This window comes from Sycon ciliatum, chromosome 9 (genome assembly GCF_964019385.1).
Source record: "Sycon ciliatum chromosome 9, ocSycCili1.1, whole genome shotgun sequence".
Classification (NCBI taxonomy): domain Eukaryota; kingdom Metazoa; phylum Porifera; class Calcarea; order Leucosolenida; family Sycettidae; genus Sycon; species Sycon ciliatum.
This window is the reverse complement of record NC_088651.1, coordinates 21,077,355-21,099,258: the sequence shown is the minus strand read 5'-3', so window position 1 is coordinate 21,099,258 and position 21,904 is coordinate 21,077,355. Positions and strand designations below refer to the sequence as shown.

The window sequence follows — 21,904 nt, the reverse complement described above, 5'->3', positions numbered from 1 at the left end:
GCATGGGGCAAAAAAAACACAACATAATTCCATCATGAACAGGCACATTATTTAATCATTACATGTATAAGCGGAAGTTTATAGAATTACATGGTTTGAACTGGTATTTTACTGGATTGAAATCACACATTTCACGCAATGATGGTTACGTTGTGTTTGCAATTCAGTAGTGTCATTAGGCAGTACACTGAATTGTGGTTTTGTAGTACATCAGTACTCTGTTTCCAGCTTGACCATTCAGGATTGGTTCGATTTGTTATCTCTGACATTATTGTTCTCTCATCTGTCCTCATCACTTTTGCAACAAACTTCCGACAAATTTTCTTAAATTCAAGAGACGCATAATGGTAGCCGTCTCGATGTCCTTCACGAACCCTTGTTGTGAACAAAGTTCAGCTTTTCCAGTACAACCCTTCTGATGAGATAGTTACTGAACCATAACTTATGGTGTGATGGTATGGGTTGAATGAGTAACTCACTTTTAGCGTTTGTATCTTTCTTATCTACCCAGAAACTGGTCAATATTTGACGTGATTTTATCCATATTATAAATTTGGAACGATGCTTCATGCAGCTTCATTATAGCAACTTCTTTTGTGGAAACACTGGCCAAGATTCGGATGCACTGCTTCTTCACACAGTGGAACAACTCGTCTTTCGCCTCAACGTTTCGGTCACTCTGATCATCTTCAAGATGAACTAGACACGGAAGCAAGGCAGACTTCATAACAACAAGCTGGCTAGGCGGGTGCGGAATACAGCAGGAAAAAAAAAAAAAACAACAGCTCCCAAGGGAAAAAAATGACACATGGCGCATGATCACAAAAGGCGTGATAGTCCTCATATCATGTGAGAGACTAGGGAATTGATATCTACAATATGTGGAATCCGGCAAGGGAGGGGGAGGGGGGGGGGGACACTCTCAAGCAAAAAATGGCAACAGCCACGTAATTACAATAGTGTTGACAGATCATATTATTACTTCCTCCGTATACAAAAACTTCGTGACTTTTTTTGGAAAGCTGCGCACAGCTCTGGAATGGTTCCGTTTGACTTCGAATAACACTCGTGGCATTGTCTAACCTGTTTACAAGCTATATACAAAGAAAAAAGCAACTCAGACGAATGAGATTGAGTTTTTTCAGAGTCTTCGTTGCTCATGTCATTGTCACCTGACGACGCTGACTCCGCATCGCCAACAGTCGCTGCTTCCGCTCGCGTTTCGTTCAGATTCTTGTCACCTGCATTGATGATCCGACTCTGGACTTTTGGCTACGTCCTCTTCATCTCTAGAGCTGTGTACGAATCTGTGTCGACTATATTCAGTTGTTCCAACCCGCGACCTCCGTTCTGCCGTGAAACGAGTCGTACAAGCACATCCACACGCTTCGCATTTTCTCGCCAGGATAATCCTCCCAAGCATTCTACAATGGCTTCGAGGAGGTCCCTGCGATTCCCCTTGGCGACAAAGGAGACGTCTGACTGGAGAGAGGCGAAGAACGCCAGGCCATCGACATTCTAATCCTGAGTCTGCGCTGGTTGCACGACGACTGAAATGTTTCATCTTTACTTGCCGTGCGAGCGAAACAAATCTATGTTCTCACGCTGCGTAGATCTATGGGGCCGCGCACCGCAAGTACGAGCGTGGCCAGTTTCAGGGCAGCGAGTGCCGCGTGACTCCGTGTTCTAGCCACGAGCTACACTTCGTCACTGTGTCAGTTTCGAGCAAGTAAGTGTTAGTTATTTTCATTTGACTCTTGAGTTTCTGTCGGCAACGTCCTCACACGCATGGCGTCCGTGGAGAATCTGTTCGGGATCAACCAAACTAACCTCGACATGGACGTGGGTTGTCGATGACAGCCTTTGGTGCCGTTCGTCGAGCAGGTTCTTGCTCAAAACCACCGCTCAAAAAAGTCACGAAGTTTTTGTATACGGAGGAAGTATTATTATGAAATAACCCAAAGGCACTATGCCTATCGAGGGGTTCGTTTAGTACCAGCGTTGAGGGGTTCATTAGATTAAATGAAGTGGCTGGGAGCAGAACTTAATCAAAGTGTCCACAACGATCTAAGCAGATGTATGAATGAGCAGAGATGATGTACTGTGATACCTGGACCAGTGCTGTACCTCAGGGTCTGTGCACTACGTGTAGCATATGTCGAATAGGTAACTTCAAAATCCCCAGGACATAGTTCTGCATTTCACGGCATTGGCCGTCGTCACTCAGCAGAGTCGAGCCGAGCGAACATTTAATCCCTTGTTGTAAGGCCATATTACATCACTGTATGATTGCTTCCCGACCCCATGTCTCACCACTAAGATGAATGTATGAGGTGCTGCATCACCCGCCGAAATTAGGGTTCGAGCCCCGCAGTTGCACATCTGACTGCAAAATCCCCACGACGCAGCTCACCACATCAAGGTGTGGGTCCTCTGCACTCAATCGAGTCAAATCGAGAGAGCTGCAACTCCCGGTGCCGAAAGGCGGGCTAACGCCCCTACATGGCTACTTCCCATTGTCTAACCCCCAAGACGAAATGATAGTAGACGAATGGCCAAAATTAAAAAAAATTAAACTAATAAAAATTGTAAGAGGTGATCCGTCGTTATTAACACGAAAGAAAAAAGCTTTCTGTAGGGTTCGAGGTGCAATTCTTTCCATTTCTTTCTCGGAGGATGTAATACTGATGTCCGTAGATTGCATTGGTGGGTTTTTTATTCACATTCTCCTTCGTGTTGGGAGGCAGGTGGAAATTGAAAAAAGGCTATTTTTCCACAATATGTTTTTGTGGTTATTTCACAACATAAGAGCAAGAGTCCACTAACAAGAGTATGCAACTGTGAATTCTTTTCTTTGGGGCAGATGCGCAGTGCGCTGCCTTCAGGAGGGCTTCACTTCATCATTCAGCTGCAATCCGCACATTGCGGGAAATCCTTCACCATACTTTCCCTCTGGTTTTAAATGAACTTTCCTGCGATACTGGAGTTCATGCATCAAAATTTAGAGATCGCATTCGTACTGGAACAAAACGATTGGGCTTGTACGAGAAATTGTACGTTTGAGTAGATGCTTTCAGAGCATGATGGAGGCAAATTGCGTAATGAAGACAGCGCGTCGCGCATTCACCCATATCCACAGTTCCAACCTCTTGTTTATGCACTCTAGATCATAGTAATAGGCTTTTGCAGCACAATTTTATTATTATTATTATTATTGTGGAAGAGAAAAAAAAAGACATATGGATACGAGTTAAGAGTAACTCTCCATCACTGTAACATGATACTATATACAGTCAGAAAGTGCAATAACTAGGCACAAAACTGACAGAGTACTGAAACATTCGACGTCCTGACACCTAGCTTCAACACATCTCCGTAGCGCTAACCGACAGCCTTCCAACTTGGAAGGTTCAAGGTTATGGAAAAGACCAAAGAGGGGAAGGCAAGCGCAACGAAAACGAGCAAAAGCTACAGTCCCAACGGAACAAAGAATGTCGATTGTTACTGGACGATGATGAGACCAGTACGATATTTGACAAAGCGGTCTAACTACAATTCGAAGCAGCAAAGCAGCACACCACCCAACTTGGGTGGGTCATAAATATCAAAGATAAGTAAAGAAAGGGAAGCTTTGCGAAAACGAATTGTACAAGCCGAAAGCCAAACTCCTACAGTACTCCTCATGCATGACATTGTGATGGACTAGTTGACTACAAAACAAGTTGTTTCACACGAAACAAGCCGTCACGAACCATACGGCGAAACGTACTGACGACTCACGTTCCTCTTCAATCCCACGTTCCCCGTTTTCGGCCATTTTTCGTCACTCGCCTTGGCAACAAGCGTGTTTGTGGGGTGTTTACGTGGGTTTCTACGTAGTCTGGACAGGCTCATACTATAAACGCGCCGGCGTGGTGACAAAACCTCTCCTAACAACGGTGAAACCTGTGACTAACGACCACCACTTGGGACCAGAGAAAATGGTTTTTAGTGGCAGGTGGTCGTTAGTTAGAGGCTTGCACCGCTTAATCATTTATGAATGTAGGTGAACTTGATTCCAGGGTGGATGGTGTTGAATCGGTGGATCAGCTCCATAAGTCGTATTTTTCCATTGCTCCAGAGGATAATGATATCATAATACCAAGAGTCCATAGCCCAAGAGTATGCAACTGTGATTATGGGTGCATGCGTTGCGCGCTGCCTTCATTACGTAACTTGCCTTCATCACGCTCTGAAAGCATGTATTCAAACTCTCAATTTCTCGCACGAGCCCATCCGTTTTTGCTCGATTCGTTCCAGTACCTACACAATCTCTGAATTCTGGCGCGTGAGCTCCAGTTCCGTTCGAAAGTTCATTTCAAACTGGAGGGAAAGTGCGGTGTTTGATTTTCCGCAGTGCGCAGAGTCGCGGACTGCAGCTGAATGATGTAATTAAGGCAGTGCGCCGCGCATCTGGCCCATAGAAAAGAGATCACAGTTGCATACTCTTGGCTTATGGACTCTTGATAATACTGTAAAACAGGAAAGTCTAACGAGTCATAAAGTCTAACGTTTTAACGACCAATTTTTTTCACGATTTGAAGAAACGTTAACCCGAACCCAGTGTGGGAAAATACGCATATATCGATGCATATTCTTGGTGGCCAGGTAGCCATCGTTAAATTTTCTGCACGTTGTCATGCCAAAATTACAAAAACGTTAAACAGTTTGGTCGTTAGACTTTCAGATTTTACAGTACCTTAGAGACCACATGCCAAGTACTGCTCTTCTCTCTCCGAAACTCAACACTTAATTGCCAGCATGATGCCAGCCAGGTGTGGATTGATCGTAGATGTGTAGATTTACAATCATGGAAGCCTAGACGACGCCTAGACGTCGACGCAGAGGAAACCCGCGCTCTGCATTCCTTAAACTACCGTATCGGATCAAGCACAGCATAGAGTAAACGGGGCCATTCGCAAGTACAAACTGTCGGTAAGAGAAGTTTATGAGCACTGGGGCAGTCTCCGCAATCAATTACTTCAAAGTATGTCGTTCAGCCCAGTCTCCACCCCAATGTGTCAAGGACTAGCGCTGGGTGGTCATTGCGGAATATTGCGCAACGTACTAGACGAGGCCGCCCGCTTGAGCCATGTCTTACATGTCAATCTGGTGGGGAGAAGATTTCCATGAAACCGAATGTAATATACAGAATAGATTGCAAAGGGTGTACGGACTATAACGTTGTAGAGACAGAGCGATCACGAGAGACGCGTCTAAAGGAACATAAAGTAGAAGCACGTCGAAGGACTCGTGACAAGCCTTGGGGTGACCACATGAGAGACAAGCATTCGCGCAGGAGATTCAGACTGCGACACAGCGCCTTCACAGCAGTATCAGTCCTCGCTCGAGAAGGCGATAGGGCTAGCAGGAAATTCAGGGTGGCTGTGGAGATCAGAGATTTAGCTCCAAAAATAACCACTAACGCTGGGTGGTCATTGCTGTAATTTGTATCGCCACTCACTTATTGTCAAATTATCATGACCTTCGGCGCTGAATAATCTGGTTTGGTTCTGTACAAAAGAGAACAGACCAAGGAACTACAAATTACGCTATACTGTCCATTAACACTTTTTGCATGAGCGTATGGCCGGCATTGTTGTGGAAATAGACGATTTGAGGAACAGTTGCTCTGACATAAATGAGAGAGTTGACTCACTGGAGGACCACAATCGGAGCTGAGCACTACAGTCGAGTCGTTCGCCAGAACTGTGGCTCCCAAAACGCCCCCTACACTGGCTACGGGATCCCACCTAAGCAACACGGCATGGGAGCTTGTTGTGGAAGAGCGCCGGCAGATAGACATCCAGAACAACGTTGTCATTTCGGTACTCCCAGAGTCCGATGGTGATCATCTCCGCAGCTTGTCAGCACTTTAGTGCGAAATGTCGACCCAAAAGGTATTGAGATGAAGCTCATTGGGAGGCTTTCAGGACCCAAACCAAGGTTTGCATGTCATAGCCAATGCTGCGACAATATCCACGCTTTTACAGAACCGATTTGGCCTCAAGCATGGTACACACAACATCTACGTGAACCATGACTTGAGCAAGCAGCAACAGGAAAACCGTCATCGAGCCTAACCCACATATATGCAGCTTCGCACTAAAGGCATCAAGTGCACTCTACCTTTTGATGAAATCCTCGTTTACGGAAAACCGGTCTCGATTGACGATATTCAGCGTATGCTCAAATCAAACAATTCCACATAGGGGTCATCGAGATCTCCTAAACGTCACATACCACCACCGCAATTAACCACAATACGCTTGTGCATCATTAGCTGCTGCAGCATTTTGCATAAGCAAGCTGCAAATACTACAATTAATCCTGTCAGAATCTATTGATATTGTCTGCTTGACAGAAACATGGCTAAATCACAGCATACCAGATTCTGCTATTACTATCCCAGGTTGCATCGTTTTCACCGAGCCAGCACCTCTCTGCCATGGTCCCAACTAGGTGGAGATGGAGTTGCGCTATTTATTAAGGAAGAGTTCAGCTGCAGTATACTCCCACAGCCTGGTAACAACAGCTGTGAAATCCATAATAATCTTATTATGATTGAAAAAAAATCTTCCTGTTAGACCTCCATGGCAACCCAGTGCCACAATTACGAGTTTGTTTAACCAGCTTTCTAATTTTCTTTGATGTCTACAACTGTGTAGTGTTAGGTGACTTCAGCGCAAGGAATTCTGCATAGAAAGACTCTGCCGTCACTGACAGTAGTGGTAGAGCGTTGCATTCGACGTATGTGCAGTATGGATTCACTGTTATAAATAATAATGGCACACGTCCCAATTTGCGCAGTGGTTGCACTCCTTTACCTGACATCGTAGTAACCAATATTCCAGATATTGACTCCTTAACCACCACTCTCCCGCCCCTATCAGACCATTGCCCCTTATTGCTTCTCTTAAAATACGTGCACCAGCACCACAGCGGACAACTCTACTGCATCGAACTGTTGATTTCAATTGGATTCCTGTCTTGATGGAAAGGGGACCCATTTCTTGACCACCTCTACGGTTGTAAAACAGTTGGTGCTTCTTGGAAAGCATGGGAATGCCATTAAATTTTGTTAAACTTATTTCCAAGTACTAGTAGTTGAAAGATCATCAAACTGCACGCGTAAGCATGATCAGCGAAAGCAGACTGGGTACACGCCTGACCTGCGTAGTTTCAACGGCGACAGAAGAGCTTGCATCGTGCTTAACTGCGTTAGCTACAATCAACTGAAGCAAAGGCAGCGTACTGTGTATCCAGGAATATTTATCGCAAGAAAATCCGTGCTGCCAGATCTGCCTTTCTAGATCGCACTGCTACCAGTATTTTCAAAGGCTGCACGAAAGTAGGATATGTGTGGTGGAGGAGAGTACAGGACTTCTGCGACATTTCATCAGTTCTAGTAAACAATTTATACCAGATTTACAAGATGGCGATCGTCACAATAACACGCAATTAAAAATAGTGGACTTCCTTGGACAGCGTTTCGCCAATCAGTGTACGTTCCCACAAGAAACAAATCAATTCCTTTGTTCAGTATCCTCTACAGATAAAGACGCTAGCGCTACTCAGTTCCATTTTCCTTCATTTTCACCAGGTCAGGTCCACTACGACCTGAAACACCTTTCGTCTAGAAAATCCACTTCAAGCAAACAAATTGTTACGATTCTTCGTTCCATGGCCGATCTAATAATTATGTGAGTCATTTTCTTACTTGTCCAACTCTAGTCTCTCCACATCACAATTTCCCACTGCATGGAAATCAGCAACGGTCATTCCTCTCAAAGGCAGCGCCTCTCTGCCCACGAATTAGAGACCAATTTCACTGCTTCATCCCATCAGCCGCCTCTTCGAATCCCGCATAGCTCATCATCTAAACAGCTACCCTCATCGCCATTGCATAATCTCGCACAGTCAATTTGCCTACGTTACTCAAAGATTAGCTACAGATCAACTCATTCTTTTGGCCCATCACATTGCCCGTCTCTCAGATACGGGGCAGAAATTTGTCTGTGCATTTCTCGACTTCCAGAAAGCTTTTGATAAAGTGCATCATCCCACGCTCCTGAGCCACATGAATACCTTCATGGCTCCAGAGGCACATTACTGGTTTGGATCATATTGGCTTAACGGTAATCTAAGTGTGAAGCTCGATGCAACTCATTCATCCCAGTATATGCTAAACTGTGGTGTCCCCCAGGGTTCCCACCTTGCGCCTCCACTTTTTCTTTTGTATATCAATTCCCTTCCTGATATAGTTAACCATAGCTCACCCTTTCTTTTTGCTGATGCTGCCACTCTTCTAAATGCTCATGATGTATCCCGCTCCTTAGATGATACCCTATCCCATCTCCAGCAGGATCTCGCCAGCTGCCAGCATTGGGCACAACAAATACATGACCAATTCTCTCCTGAAAAAACGTTCATCTTGTCCAGTTACAACATTCCTGAATCCTCCTCTATGTCCATGAACATAACAATAATGATCACTAATAATTTTATCGGATCTAGGCGCTCCGCTGAGCATCTCGGTGTAGAGCTCAGTGATGGTTTGAAGTTCCACGACTACTTCTTACCATCTTCAGGAAGTTGCGGCAACGTGTTAATCTGTTATGCTTCATGGGCCGCCATTTACCATCATCATACATTGCTCTCCTGTATAAGTCTTACGTACGTCGGGCAGTTGAGTATGCCATTCCTGTCTGGTCCCTTAGGATCACATCCGCTCAGTTAGAGTCCCTTGGTGTACTCCAGGCTAAGGTTTGCCGGCGACTCTTGAGGTCTGCGAAAATAGACTTTCACAACTTTGAATCGAAATCAATTTTGAATAGATTGTGTCCCTTGGAATCCCTGCAATTTCGTCGTGTCTTCATTTCTCTGGTTGTTTATTGAAGTACCGGTACATCAATTTCCACCCAGACTATCTCTCTCGTTTTACGATTACCATCTCACGTAGTGCCCGTAGGCCCAAAAAGGTCACATGGGCGCATTTTCTCATGCCTCTTCCTACAGAAACTGGTGCACTTTGGAATTGTCTCCCACACTGATTAACAACTAATGGTAGTATTAGTAGTAGTATATTTTATTACTTTACCAGGGGAGTCTCAACAGGCGTTGCCTTTTTACTGGGAACCCTAGGTGAATTTTTACCATGTTTACATACAGAGTAAGAGACGGGGCCTGACGGCAGTCAGTGGGAAGAGCATTCCATCTGTCTGCCGGCAGGAAAGAAATAGAACGCATGCCATATTGCGTAGAAACAGGCGGAAGAACTAATGCGCGCTGTGCCTGGCCGCGCGTGCGAGGTTCACTAACAGAATTCAAGCGTGATTAACGTATTTACATTGCAAAGTATCAGTTCGACTGCACTGGTATCCCTTTGATGTGCAATCATTGATTTACACTGCTTGTTACTTCACTGTATCTTTTGTACAGCATCTCTCTGTTTCCGAACTCATTTTGCACATTTTCTCTTTTTCCCAACTCCAATAATCATTGTATATACACAAATAGGAGATCCCCCGATAGGCGTCAGCCTTTGGGTAATCCTGAAATAAAGATTATTAACACCAATTAATAAATAATCAGGTCCTTTCTCTTTTGTAAACATTTTCCTCTGAGACAAAAAATTCTTTGCGCTGTTTTACCACCTCCTTACTGTACTTAATCCACTGTTCCTGTTCCTTTTCCCTTGCCTGTATTCCCACCTGACAAGAAGGCTTGAAAGTAAACTTGTGAAAACAAAAAAACTTTCAATATGTTCGTAATGAGCCTGAAGTGTGTCCTTTTTATGAGTATTTTCTGTTTTGTATAAATTAATCCTGGGTTCTCCATCTGAGTCCTTTTTTGTTTAGTTTTAGTTTTCACCTCAGCTGTAGTCCCCTCCACTGATAATCAATGTTAGCGCTGTTAGCTGAACTCTTTTCGCGCAGCTGCTCGCACCCTCTTACTGACCGTAGAGTTGGCCTTTATCAAGGCTGGTGTTGGAGCTTGCACATCATTGTGAACCTGACCAAGGCAATTTGCCGAAACGTAGGAATAATTATTGTGAAATGAGTTTGACCTTTGCAGTGTTAATGGTAGAGAACGTGTGGGCTCTATTCTAAACGAGGAAACAAACACATCAGTTACAGTACAGTACGTGTTACTTTGAATAAGTGCGAGAAAAGTAGAGATCAAGTAACATCCTATTGGGTCAAAAGGCAAAAAACAACAACAGTCTTAATACACTTGTAGTGGTAATTTTTTTCCAAAAACAACACGTAACTCCAAAGCACGAAAAAGGCCAAAAACAAAACCAAGAACATGTGCAATTTTATTATTATTATTATTATTACTTGCATGTACGCGTTGGAGTTAACCATGCAAGCATGATCCACAACTTCGCTTATGCTGAACATGATAAACAGGACTATGACAGGGGAAAGAAATTGAGCTAGAACGATGATATAATGATATAATTATCATATACAATGTAGTTCATGAGTATTGAAGATATGTGCACTAACATGACATTGTTATTAATTTAGAAAGATAGGACAGGTAAATAATTAGTCAGTCCATTGCATGTTTATGATGATCTCCGATGGTTACGTCGGCAAGCGAGCATCTGCTATTGCCAAAGCAGCGTGGGCTCCGCAGGAGGGTGTAAATTTCAAACTAAAATTTATACGCCTACCACCGCGAATGCACATGATACATGATTTCAGAAGGCTGAAGGAAATCCTGCATCTAACAAATTAATGCCATAACATGAGAGTACTGCTCACCCCTCTTCTCAGCCAACAGATGAGCAATTCGTTTATACAGTGCTGTTGACTAGTAGTGGTATTGCTTCATACTCATAGGCCGTAGTGCTCACAACGGCAAAACAACAACCACAACAACAACAACAACACCCGATAAATAATATAATATTCAATCGGTGCAGCGCCTGCTCATTAGTTTTCACATTTGTCCTAGTCTCTGTACCATTGTCTTTCCTTATTCTTTTCGAGCTGGTTATGTGAACATAGTAAAAAGTATATATATATATGTAGGACTCAGTATAGAGTCCATGCACTATATGATGTCCAGCACCCTATATAGAGTCCATTGGTCCAAAATCCACTATACAGAGTCCACATGGTCCAGGAGTCCACTCAGTTTTGATCAGCTTCATCCTGCCGCGCAATCCCCTATAAGGAGTACACTTTTTCTACAAGTCCCCTATTCACGGTCCAGGGGTCCAGTTTATCCAGTCACGCCGTCCTGTGTGTTGTGCCCGAAACTGAAGAGAACAAACACCTTTTCAGTTTTGCTTGCCTCGTGGCCCGGCAGCGCATTCCTTTCTTCACTTCAGCCATGGCTGCCAGTTCTGCTGTGCAGCTGCTGACAGTAATCTGTCTCGAGGTAACCAAGCAGGATAAGGAGACGTTCAAAATCAAAATTAATCTGGAAAGCGTCTTGTGGTTCTCTGAAGACGTTTCATCAGTGCGCGGGATGAAAGCAGAAATTGCAGAACGAGAAAAGTTCAGCACAGTTCAAATCTGACGAGTCAGGTACACTGACACTCTCTTTCGTTCGACGCCACAAGGATCCCCTGTTTGGCTGGCCATTGCTGCCAGTAAGGCGTTTGAACAGTTTCATCAGAGCGAGGGATGAAAGCAGAAAGCGGAGAACGAGAAAAGTTCAGCACAGTTCCAATCTGACGAGTCAGATACACTGACACTCTCTTTCGTTCGACGCCACAAGGATACCCTGTTTGACTGGACAAGAGCTGCCTGTACCACCGTGTCAAAAGGCTGTCCAACTACATGGCAGGACGATGTCTGAGGTAAGGAAGCTTTTACTCGTTTCGATTGGTCTGCTGTTCTGTCGTTATGCTTGAATTTTTATCCATTTTCAAGGATCGTATCGCGTTTGTTTGATGTTGCTTGAATGAATGCCCTAAAAGTAATCAACCACTTCGTAATAGTCCTCAAGGACTGCAAGGACTTTGCATCAATCGTATACGATCGTCTAGCTATCATCAATTATTATTTTATTTCATGAGAAATGTATTTTTATCCCTGTGATAATTATGTGAACTCCACGTCACTCTTCCTCTACTAGGCTCTAGTATGATGTCAAATACAATGGGATCCACAAACGCAGTGCCAGTGTACTAGTAGTAGTAGTAGGAGGATTTCTCGTATGCCGATGACAAGAAAAAGCTTCTCAAGCTATTACATGTACCGTAAAGTACCGCCAGAGCGCCCCACCATCTCGTCCTTTCGTGGCCGCCTTGTGGAGGTGGATTCCTGTCTGTAGGTCATACGACACGGACCTTGTACAAACATTGCACATTGTGCAGTCAATCCGTACCCAGTTTACCTTCGAGCTCCACATAAAAGCATACCAAGTTAGTGTGACCTTAGTACACGCGCGCACGAAGGTTCTCACATCGTACAAACTTAGTAGCATTCTGCCATACGATTTTCTTCCCTTGGCTGTAAAATCAAGGTGGGGCGCTCTCGCGAGACGGGGCGCTCTGGCGGTACTTTACGGTACTCGTATTCCATGAAGTAACCGTTTTGATGTCACAAACATGACATTGTGTCAGTGAAACTGCCTCGTGACAACAAATCATTGCATTTCCATCTTGGGGAAGACTGACTGACGGCAACGCTGTACAGATTGTTCAAATCATCTCATTTCAATTTAGTTGCAGTGAAGTGAAACACTGTGTACACTACATGTATGGTGGTGTGTCTGTGCATCTTGAGTGTGCACAAACGATCTTACTGTAAGACATGTTATTATAACGAGTCGCAAATTTAACAATTGTCCAAAATTCATAGGTTAACGAGAAGATATGTTAACGATCTTGCAGTATTCTGCCATATCCACACACAGCATAATATGAATCAGTACGGCCTCAACGGATCTTGAAGAAATGTCATCCGTTAAAATGTTAGATTTGCTTCCTCGTAATATTATACATGTCTTACATTATTCCTCGTATTACTAATAGATTATTGTCCCCACCGTCACCTGTTCACAGGTCTTTGAGTGGATGGATTTTCATTGAGCATTACATTCGTTGAGAACTTGGTAGTTGTGTGCTTCCATGCATCATTACGGTAATACGCGTATTCTTGTGCTATCTATTTGTTGCAGGAGTGCTGATCTTCAGAAGATTGCGGAACTGAGTGCTGCTGAACATTTGCATGGCCATGAGCAATGGTGAAGCTTGCTATTGCACTCTCAGCATGTCCTAGTATTATGCTGACTACTGCACTATGTTACTCTCTTACGCTATTACACGTATGTAAACGTGCGCGCATCCGCCCATGTATGCATTCGTTTCGTATAATTATTTGTTATCCCTCTTGACTTAACGTGTAAATGGGTGGACGTTTGCATGGCTGTTGGAGTTGCATGTGTATTGTGTCTCTACTCTTTTCTTGCTGTTTTCCTGGCGTTGTATAAGTTTGTGTGTGTGTGTGTGTGTGTTTGTGTGCGTGCGTGCACGTGCACAATAATTTGAAAACAAATAATTAATCCTTGGCTCTCCATTATTCTCTTTCGATTCTTGGTTTTTTTCTAGGTATTTTCTTGGCGTTGTGTGGGTATGTGCATGTGTGTGTGTGTGCGTGCACAATAATTTGGCAACACTACATGATTGAGATATTGTAATTTGCAGTGTCTGCGAAAAGACCACTTGATTTGAGGATGGTGTTTGTAGGGTTTTTCATGTAATGAAGTGGCTGCAGTGGCGCCTCAATACTTATTTTTTTATCTTGAGAAGTGAATGATGTAAAGGATTAAAGGGAGAGGCCGTTTTCTGGTTAATATTCACTGCTTACAGCAGATCCTTTGTCTAATTTCGAACTCTGGATAGGGGATGCCTAATTCGCTGGACTTTATACAGGGAGTGTTGTCCACATAAAGACTCCTTATAGTTAATTTCAAAGTTTGGGCTCCATACAGTTGATTTTGGACCAATGGACTCTATATAGGGGTGAAGCCAATTGGCTGGACTCTATACAGGGAGTGATGTCCATCTAAACTTTGAGCTCACAGTTGATTCCAAGTTTGGACTCTGTACAGTGGATTTTGGACCAATGGACTCTATATAGGGGTTGGACATCATATAGGGGCTGGACGCTCTACTGAGTCCAACATATATACAAAATTAATACAAACAGGACACAAGAAGAATCACGTCCACTGACACACACTTTGCGGGTTGCGCTGTCACACACTTCGCTGGACGCGCTGTCACACATGCTGTCGAACACATTGTCACACACTTCTCGGGTTGCACTGTTAAAGGTCTTCTCGCCACACCGTTCCATGGCGTTCAGCAGTTCCTCTTTTGTGACTTCCTTTTCACACTCCGACCTTGGTACTGGCATTGATAGTGTGAAAAGTAGGTAGCTTCCCAGGTCAGGGTAGAGAATTTCCGGACTGGGGCACCTAGACTGGGGCAGCCGGGACTAGAACTTCTCCTGCACTTCTAGGGTCGCGCTGCCACACTGGTCCATGGCGTCCAGCAGTTCCCCTATTGTCAGTTCCTTTTCATAACTCGACCCAGGTGCTGTGGAGAGTAGGTAGCCTCCCAGGTCACGAAAGAGAACCTCCCGATTGGGGCGACTAGACTGGAGCAGACAGTGCCAGACCTCGTCGTACGCCACGACAGCCAAGAAGTAATCCTCCAACTGCGATACACGTAGGCTGCCCTTGATCAGGAGCTTGAGTACTGAGTGACACTCTGCTAACTTTATGGTGAAGTTGATCCAGTTATGGGTGGCTAACACGTCATGGCTGAGGTCACTGTCACCTTCCTCTATTGGTACAAAGTCGTATGAGTTGTAGCTCCAACGAGTAGTAATGTGCTGAGGAAGTGTTCGTATTAGATTCTCACATGTTAATGATGAGAGCCATGTCGAATCCCTCCTTGCAAATCTTTCAAAGCATTTTGCAACCTCCACTAGCCGACAAGAGCGGTTCACGTAGGGTAAGAATGATGCCGTTTCCGGAATATTCTGCTCCAGGTTTTTCAGGAGACATGTTTGGTACTCTTCGTGGGAGCCGCACATCTCCAACAACAAATTCGTGGCGTCTGCTAAACTGTACTTCGCCTGTTGTTCCCATACTCTACAATATGTTTCAATCATTGAAGTTGAAAGGTTGGGTAGGTAGGAAGATGTGGCTTGGGATGACAGCCAAAGCATACTGATCAAAGGCTTCTTTAGCGGAAGGCTGTACCGCACAATGGTGTGGATCTGTCCTGTAGTCGGCATCTTCGCCAGGCTGCACAATTGCACGAACATTGAGTATTTTTGTTTGAACACCTGATATTGATCATGAGGATCATCATTTTGCACAACACAGTCATTGCCAGAATCAGGTATGCTTTCATGTATGCTGGATACTCTGGTGGCGATGTAGAGGTGCTTGGCAACTCTGATGTAGGACAGTTTCAAATTTGGACTGATCTGATAGCGATTCTACATGCATGGGAAAACAACGACAACATACATTTATGATGAACAGGCACATTGGGTAAAAGGCAGTTTACAGATTTAGTTTGTAAACTTTACTTGTACTGTTACAGTGGGTATTGTGCCCTGTTCACATGCTTCGTGAGTTGGCGATGGTGGAGGGTCGGGTTCCCCTCCTGTGATTAGGGCTGCACCGAGCTTGTTTTGTGTGAAAGTATAATTATTATATTATTATTATTATTATTATTTTCTTCACTAGTTTGAGGGAAAGATACAAACGGGAAAAGTCTGAAGAAAAATTGACTGTCACCGCCAGGACTCGAACCAGGGACCTTCGCTTGTAGCTAGCGATGCTCTAACCACTGAGCTATGTTGTAGTCGTCATCCCAGCATAGACTGTTCAACATTTTCTTCAGACTTCGTATTATTATTATTATTATTATTATATTTAGATGTGGAAAGAAAGAGGACATATGGATACAAGTTAAGAGTAACTCTCCATCACTGTAACTGGATACTATATACTATATAATATAATTATACTCTTCCTTTCCACATTTATTTATGGCTCAACATCCGAGTTTCAAATTATATTAAGAAGTATTACAAAATAATTGAGAGGCTTTGAATCGTTTTTTTGTGTATTGTATACACAAGATGGGAAGTATACAGTCCAGCCATACTGGCCGAGGAAAATACATGCACATGTAGCACCGGCCAGCTCACATCCTTATGGTTCACTAATAGGATATAAATAATCTGCCATAATACAATGTAATCGAAAGTTCCCGTAAGCGATGAGTTTCAAAGTAAGCTGATATTGGCAAACCCTGGACAGTGCTGTTCAAATCTCTTTATCCATAAACACAGCACCCTCTGGAATTTTCTGCCCCTAAGATGACCTCCTTGGCCAGTTTAAGAGAAGTTAAGCAAGAAGTGCCCAAACAGTTCTATGAGCATTGGTTTCACTGCAGTGGAAATTCCACTGCAGTGAAACCAATGGTCATAGAACTGTTTGGGCACTTCTTGGGAAGATGCATTGAACTCCCGACACAACAAGAGCACAGTAATTTTAGTTATAATTCATACATTTACATTTTAATGGATACCTGACCGGTTTCTGCAATTAGAATGCTTCATCAGAGGATGAAGAATGAGGTAGAAAACACTAGCTTATATACACGGTAGGCATGAATTGGCATACTAGTAGTGTAAAGTGGAGAAGGTTGCTAGTCATGTTGCGCTATGCACCAGTAGCTGAGCGTGTAGCAATGCAGTAAAATAATCGTCTACCGCGCTACCCATGTGTATTAGCCACATTTGCGCCAAGACAATTATTTTACTGCATTGCTACACGCTCAGCTCCTGGTGCATAGCGCAACATGACTAGCAACCTTCTCCACTTTACACTACTAGTATGCCAGTTCATGCCTACCGTGTATATAAGCTAGTGTTTTCTACCTCATTCTTCATCCTCTGATGAAGCATTCTAATTGCAGAAACCGGTCAGGTATCCATTAAAATGTAAATGTAGTAATTATAACTAAAATTACTGTGCTCTTGTTGTGTCGGGAGTTCAATGCATCTTCCCTAGTATCTACCATCAAGACTCCCCTCAACAAACCATACAGTATGTCGACTGCAAGCAGCCGTACGTCTCGTGCCAATTTGACGCTCCCGAAGCAGAAAACCGACTTTCAGCCTCTTCCCGAAAAGAATCTAGAAGATTACGTCCTATGGTGCGTCAACCGAGTCATTACGTCACAGAAGGTCATCAAAACTAGCTCCGAGAAAGTGAGTAACCTTGAGAGCCAATTGAATGACAATTCCTTTCCCGCCTGGGTCCAGAGCAAGTTTAAGACACTTACACCCCAGTCTATCCTCATTGAGTCGACAAGATTTACACAGAATGGAATTAAGCATGCTAAAGTAAAGCTGAATTCTGCGACAGAAAAGCTTGCTGAAGGTAAAGCTGATCTAGATGACCTTGTGAAAACTTTGAAAGAAGACAAGGAAGTCAGCCACACAGCAGATCTTGTTCTAAGTCGTTATTCTACTCTTCTGTCTCTACGTGTGTCCCGTGTTATGGCCAAGAATCTTCGAGAAGCCAAAGAGTCGGCACATAAAAGGCAAAAGACACCAAAGAGAAGGCAACCGCTGATATTACTACCGCACCAATCCAGGCTCAAGAAGTTGGCACCCTTATAAAACGTGAGCTGAAGCGACAACTAGGTGCAATGAGTAAGTCCTCCTCGACTCTGTCAACTGGCAAAGGCAGGTCTAAACAACCAAAGACTCCGCCGAAACAACAGCAACAGCCAAAGCAACAGTCGAGGCCAAAGCAACACCAACAGCCAAGAGAAACGAAACGCCAATCCAAACAACCGACGTCAAAAAACGATGGCGGATGGACGCAGGTAAAGAAGAAGCAATCCAATCCAGCTGCCCGAAGAAATGTGAGAAAATGATAGGCGACCGCCGCCTTCGGTATATTTGGAATCTAAACCTTCGTGACTATGCTCTATCCGTTACTAACTCTGGCTTTCACAATTACTCCAGTTTGTCTTTCTCTAATGCAGAACGCCAAGTGTTGGGCTTTGGGTCCAACTTCCGTCCAACCGGCCGACTGCCCAGCACTGACCAGCTCACAAATGATATCGCTAAATTCGAGCACAATGTTCGCTGGGGTGAGGTCTTCACCAACACCACCCGCCGTGATGATGGTTACATACGCAGTTTTCATCTACGGTCGTCAAGACAACCACCGCGTGTGTCCATCGGCACAGAAACAGCTTTGCGAGATTTCAGGACTGAACTAACAGCTGGTGTGACTGCTGCTCGCTCAATACATCGCCCAAACAACCTATCACCCGGTGAGAAACTTGCTTTATGTAGTCTCAACAGCCAAACAGATATTGTCATTGCTAACGCTGATAAGAATCTAGGCACAGTTGTCTTAAATGTAGAGGATTACATAACAGAAGGCTACAGACAGTTGTCTGATTGCAAGTACTACAGATTTATTCCCACGCCATGCGCGCCAGGTGATAGCTTAGTTAATCTGGACACTATAGTACCAGAGCTTCACTACGTTGAACAGTCTCTGCATGACATCGTGAAGAGTCATGAACCATTACTTTCCCCTAAAGATGTCAGAGCACTATTCGCAAGTTTTCCTTTTAAACCAGCGACATTTTACATGCTCCCTAAGATACATAAGGCTCCAGGTCCTAATGGAATTGTAAAGGGTAGACCCATAGTGTCTTGCTTAGGTTATTGCACCACACCTGCATCTCGCCTCATAGACCACTATTTATGTAAAGCGTTTGCCAAGACGCCTGCTAACACTGTGCTCAAGGACACTCATAGTCTCACAAATGTTCTATCCAGTAAAGACTTTCCTGCTGATGCTATGATCGTTACAGCCGATGTCACCAGTTTGTACACTAACATGCATTGGTCAGACACAGTAGCAGCTATCAATGATTTCCTTGCCGAAGCCGAACACCCATTACGCTCCCTTATTGTAGACCTAGTCGAATTTGTCCTAGAAAACAATTATTTTGAGTTTAAGGAGAAGCTCTTCCATCAGGAGTTCTGTATGGCCATGGGTACCCCAATGGCCGTCAACGTTGCTAATATTTTTCTTTTTACGCACGAGAAAAAAGCTCTTCAAAGTTTCCGTTCATCAGTTTACTTTTTGGACGATTCTTTGACGATCTATGCTTAATTGTTAGCAAGACTTTCGATAGGATAAAATTTGATGCCGTCGTTTACAGCGATTTATCTGATATTAAGCCCACTTGGTCTGAAGTTTCTTCTACAGCCGTATTTCTAGATTTAGAAATTTTTAAGATAGATGCGGATAGATTCTCCTACAGAACTTTCCAGAAAGACAGGAATGCATATTTATGCATCCCGTTCAAATCAGACCACCCCCGGTCTAATCTTAGATCATTTATCAATGCAGAGCTCATCCGGTACAACCGTAAAAACCAGCTACTAGAGGATATTCTCAAGATTCGCAAGTTCTCTGGCTCAGACTCAGAAAACGAGGATATCCACCCGAATTCCTGGGTACGCTATTCATTGCTGTAGAGCCCAAACCGCAGGTATTTGTAAATAAAGCTACAGACTCGGTGTATAAGAACAAACAGTATGTTTTCTGTACCACATACCATCCGCACTTTGTCGGAGCAAACTATCGCTCCCTTCTGAAACAGTCGCTTTTTACTGATTGTCAGATTTTCTTCAGAAAAACCAAGCAGCTTTTTACAATAATTATTAGTTAACTCATACGGCAGAGCATACTTTGCTCTGCATTTTGGTTGGTTCCAGAAATTTCTGGAACCAACCAAAAACATCTGTACAAACCTACCACTTTCACCTAGTTCAACCCCATGGCTCATTTACTTTGGTACAGCTTTACAACTTTTCACCTAGCTATTTCCTAAGGTTCACGCTACCCATGTGTATTAGCCACATTTGCGCCAAGACAATTATTTTCAAGTACTGCATTGCTACACGCTCAGCTACTGGTGCATAGCGCAACATGACTAGCAACCTTCTCCACTTTACACTACAAGTATGCCAATCCATGCCTACCGTGTATATAAGCTAGTGTTTTCTACCTCATTCTTCATCCTCTGAGGAAGCATTCTAATTGCAGAAACCGGTCAGGTATCCATTAAAATGTAAATGTATGAATTATAACTAAAATTACTGTGCTCTTGTTGTGTCGGGAGTTCAATGCATCTTCCCAAGAAGTGCCCAAACAGTTCTATGACCATTGGTTTCACTGCAGTGGAAACGATCTCACCGGATACTCGTTAGCTCGCTCGCCAGAAACTCGGCTCGTTTGTGCGTCCAGCTCGTTTGCACTAACGAACACCGTACACCGTACATACGGCAGTACATGTCGACCGGGGAGTCGTAAAATATTTTACGACTCCCTGGACGATCGAGAGTCCAGTCCCGCGCAAAGTGAAAATCGCTCGCAGTTACAGTGACTGTATGCCTGCACGACACTTGAGTTGTTTCAGTTGTCGTTGCAGCTTTGGTGGACTCTACTGATGTCTTGTTCCGCATCTACTGACCTGTCGCAGGATATGCTTTGGTCACCTTTCCATTCGAGTGAAAGTTACGCTTAGTCGTTTGGAAGTTTTCTCCCGCGATGCAGCGAAGACCAGGGCTACTTGCAATCTTTGCAAAACGGTCTATTCTTACAAAGGCTAATCGACGACGGCGCTGAAAAGACATCTCGACACCAAACAGCAGTCCGAAGTGAAGCAGCAGCAACCCAAAATGCCGGAGGTGATAATTCATGTAATTTGAACCAGCTGAAAAAAATCGAACTCAGAAAAAAAATATTCAAAAAAAATCATATTTGCCACATCAATGAAACTCGTTAGCTCACTCGATAGCTTGCTCGTTAGTGGAACTGATCGCTCGTTTGTTATAGATACGCTCGTTTCAACACTAAGTGGAATTCCGTTGAATATGTAGCGGCACATTAAATTCTTTAGCAGCTTATTTCTGGCACATTTTTATTATTTAAATTTATTATCCCAGTTCTCCACGCTTACAATCATATGCTCAAGCGCAGAGCTCTGCCCTAGACTATGTCTTTTTCTCTTTTTTTGTTCACCTATTGCTCATCACTTCTTTCACAGATTTGGTATTATGGAACGTTAAGAAACCCCCTCGAAAGGCGAAGGCCTTTGGGGAATCCTTAAACATTAATAATTATATAAATTACAACGAGACCTGTCAGCCGAAAATCCCACTCTAACAATACATGGGATGAAACAGCTAGTGCAAGAGAAGAAGAAGTACTGTCTCGAAGAGGAGCGTCTTTTCGAACTACTTGGAGCACTATACAGGTTATGAACCAAGTTTTGACAAAGAAACATGACATAACCCTCACCTGACATAGACGCCTGAATATGGTTTCATTATGAAGCAGGTCGCGGACGCGTCTCGTAACACCACATAGTTGAAAAATGTCAGCAAGTGACAACAACGGGAATGCTGCTGCTTCCCACAAGTCCAAAAGAACACTGTTCAGTACGGGCTCGACTGACTCCTGCTCCATTGCTTTGCAGATCTTCAGTTCAGTTCCATACTCAGAGGTCGATATATTAGTGACCGATGTCTCTTGCGACAATTCTTCTTGGGCACATTTGAAATCGTTTTCAACAACAGGAAGAGGAGAAAACCCTAGGAGTATGAAAACATAACTAAATATATCGGGCATGCTGAAGGTACAACGCTTTCAGCGGTGGAGAAAACTAGTTTCTTCAGTTTTTCAGAATTGACGAGACTCAACTGACTCTTTGCATACTTGAAAGCACTGACTTATACCTTACACGCAGTAGTAATGACAGTGA

The 21,904-nt window shown here is 43.8% G+C and overlaps 1 protein-coding gene across 1 annotated transcript; it reads right to left on the bottom strand.

Annotated features, from left to right (window-relative positions):
* Positions 1 to 14,210: 14,210 nt before the first annotated feature.
* Positions 14,211 to 21,696, bottom strand: LOC135825296 (uncharacterized). The gene is made up of 2 exons (XM_065338035.1): positions 21,442 to 21,696; positions 14,211 to 15,521 (listed from the first exon to the last, which is right to left on the bottom strand). Exons 1-2 carry the CDS (start codon positions 21,607 to 21,609, stop codon positions 14,508 to 14,510), a joined length of 1,182 nt encoding a protein of 393 aa, XP_065194107.1. The 5' UTR covers positions 21,610 to 21,696; the 3' UTR covers positions 14,211 to 14,507.
* Between the last annotated feature and the right edge of the window lie 208 nt (positions 21,697 to 21,904).

Coding starts and splice junctions, on each gene's coding strand:
- LOC135825296 (XM_065338035.1), bottom strand. CDS start 21,609: ATGGAGCAGGAGTCAGTCGAGCCCGTACTGAACAGTGTTCTTTTGGAC. Junction 15,522..21,441: donor TATTCAGGCGTCTATGTCAG/GTGAGGGTTATG, acceptor CCATGCATGTAG/AATCGCTATCAGATCAGTCC.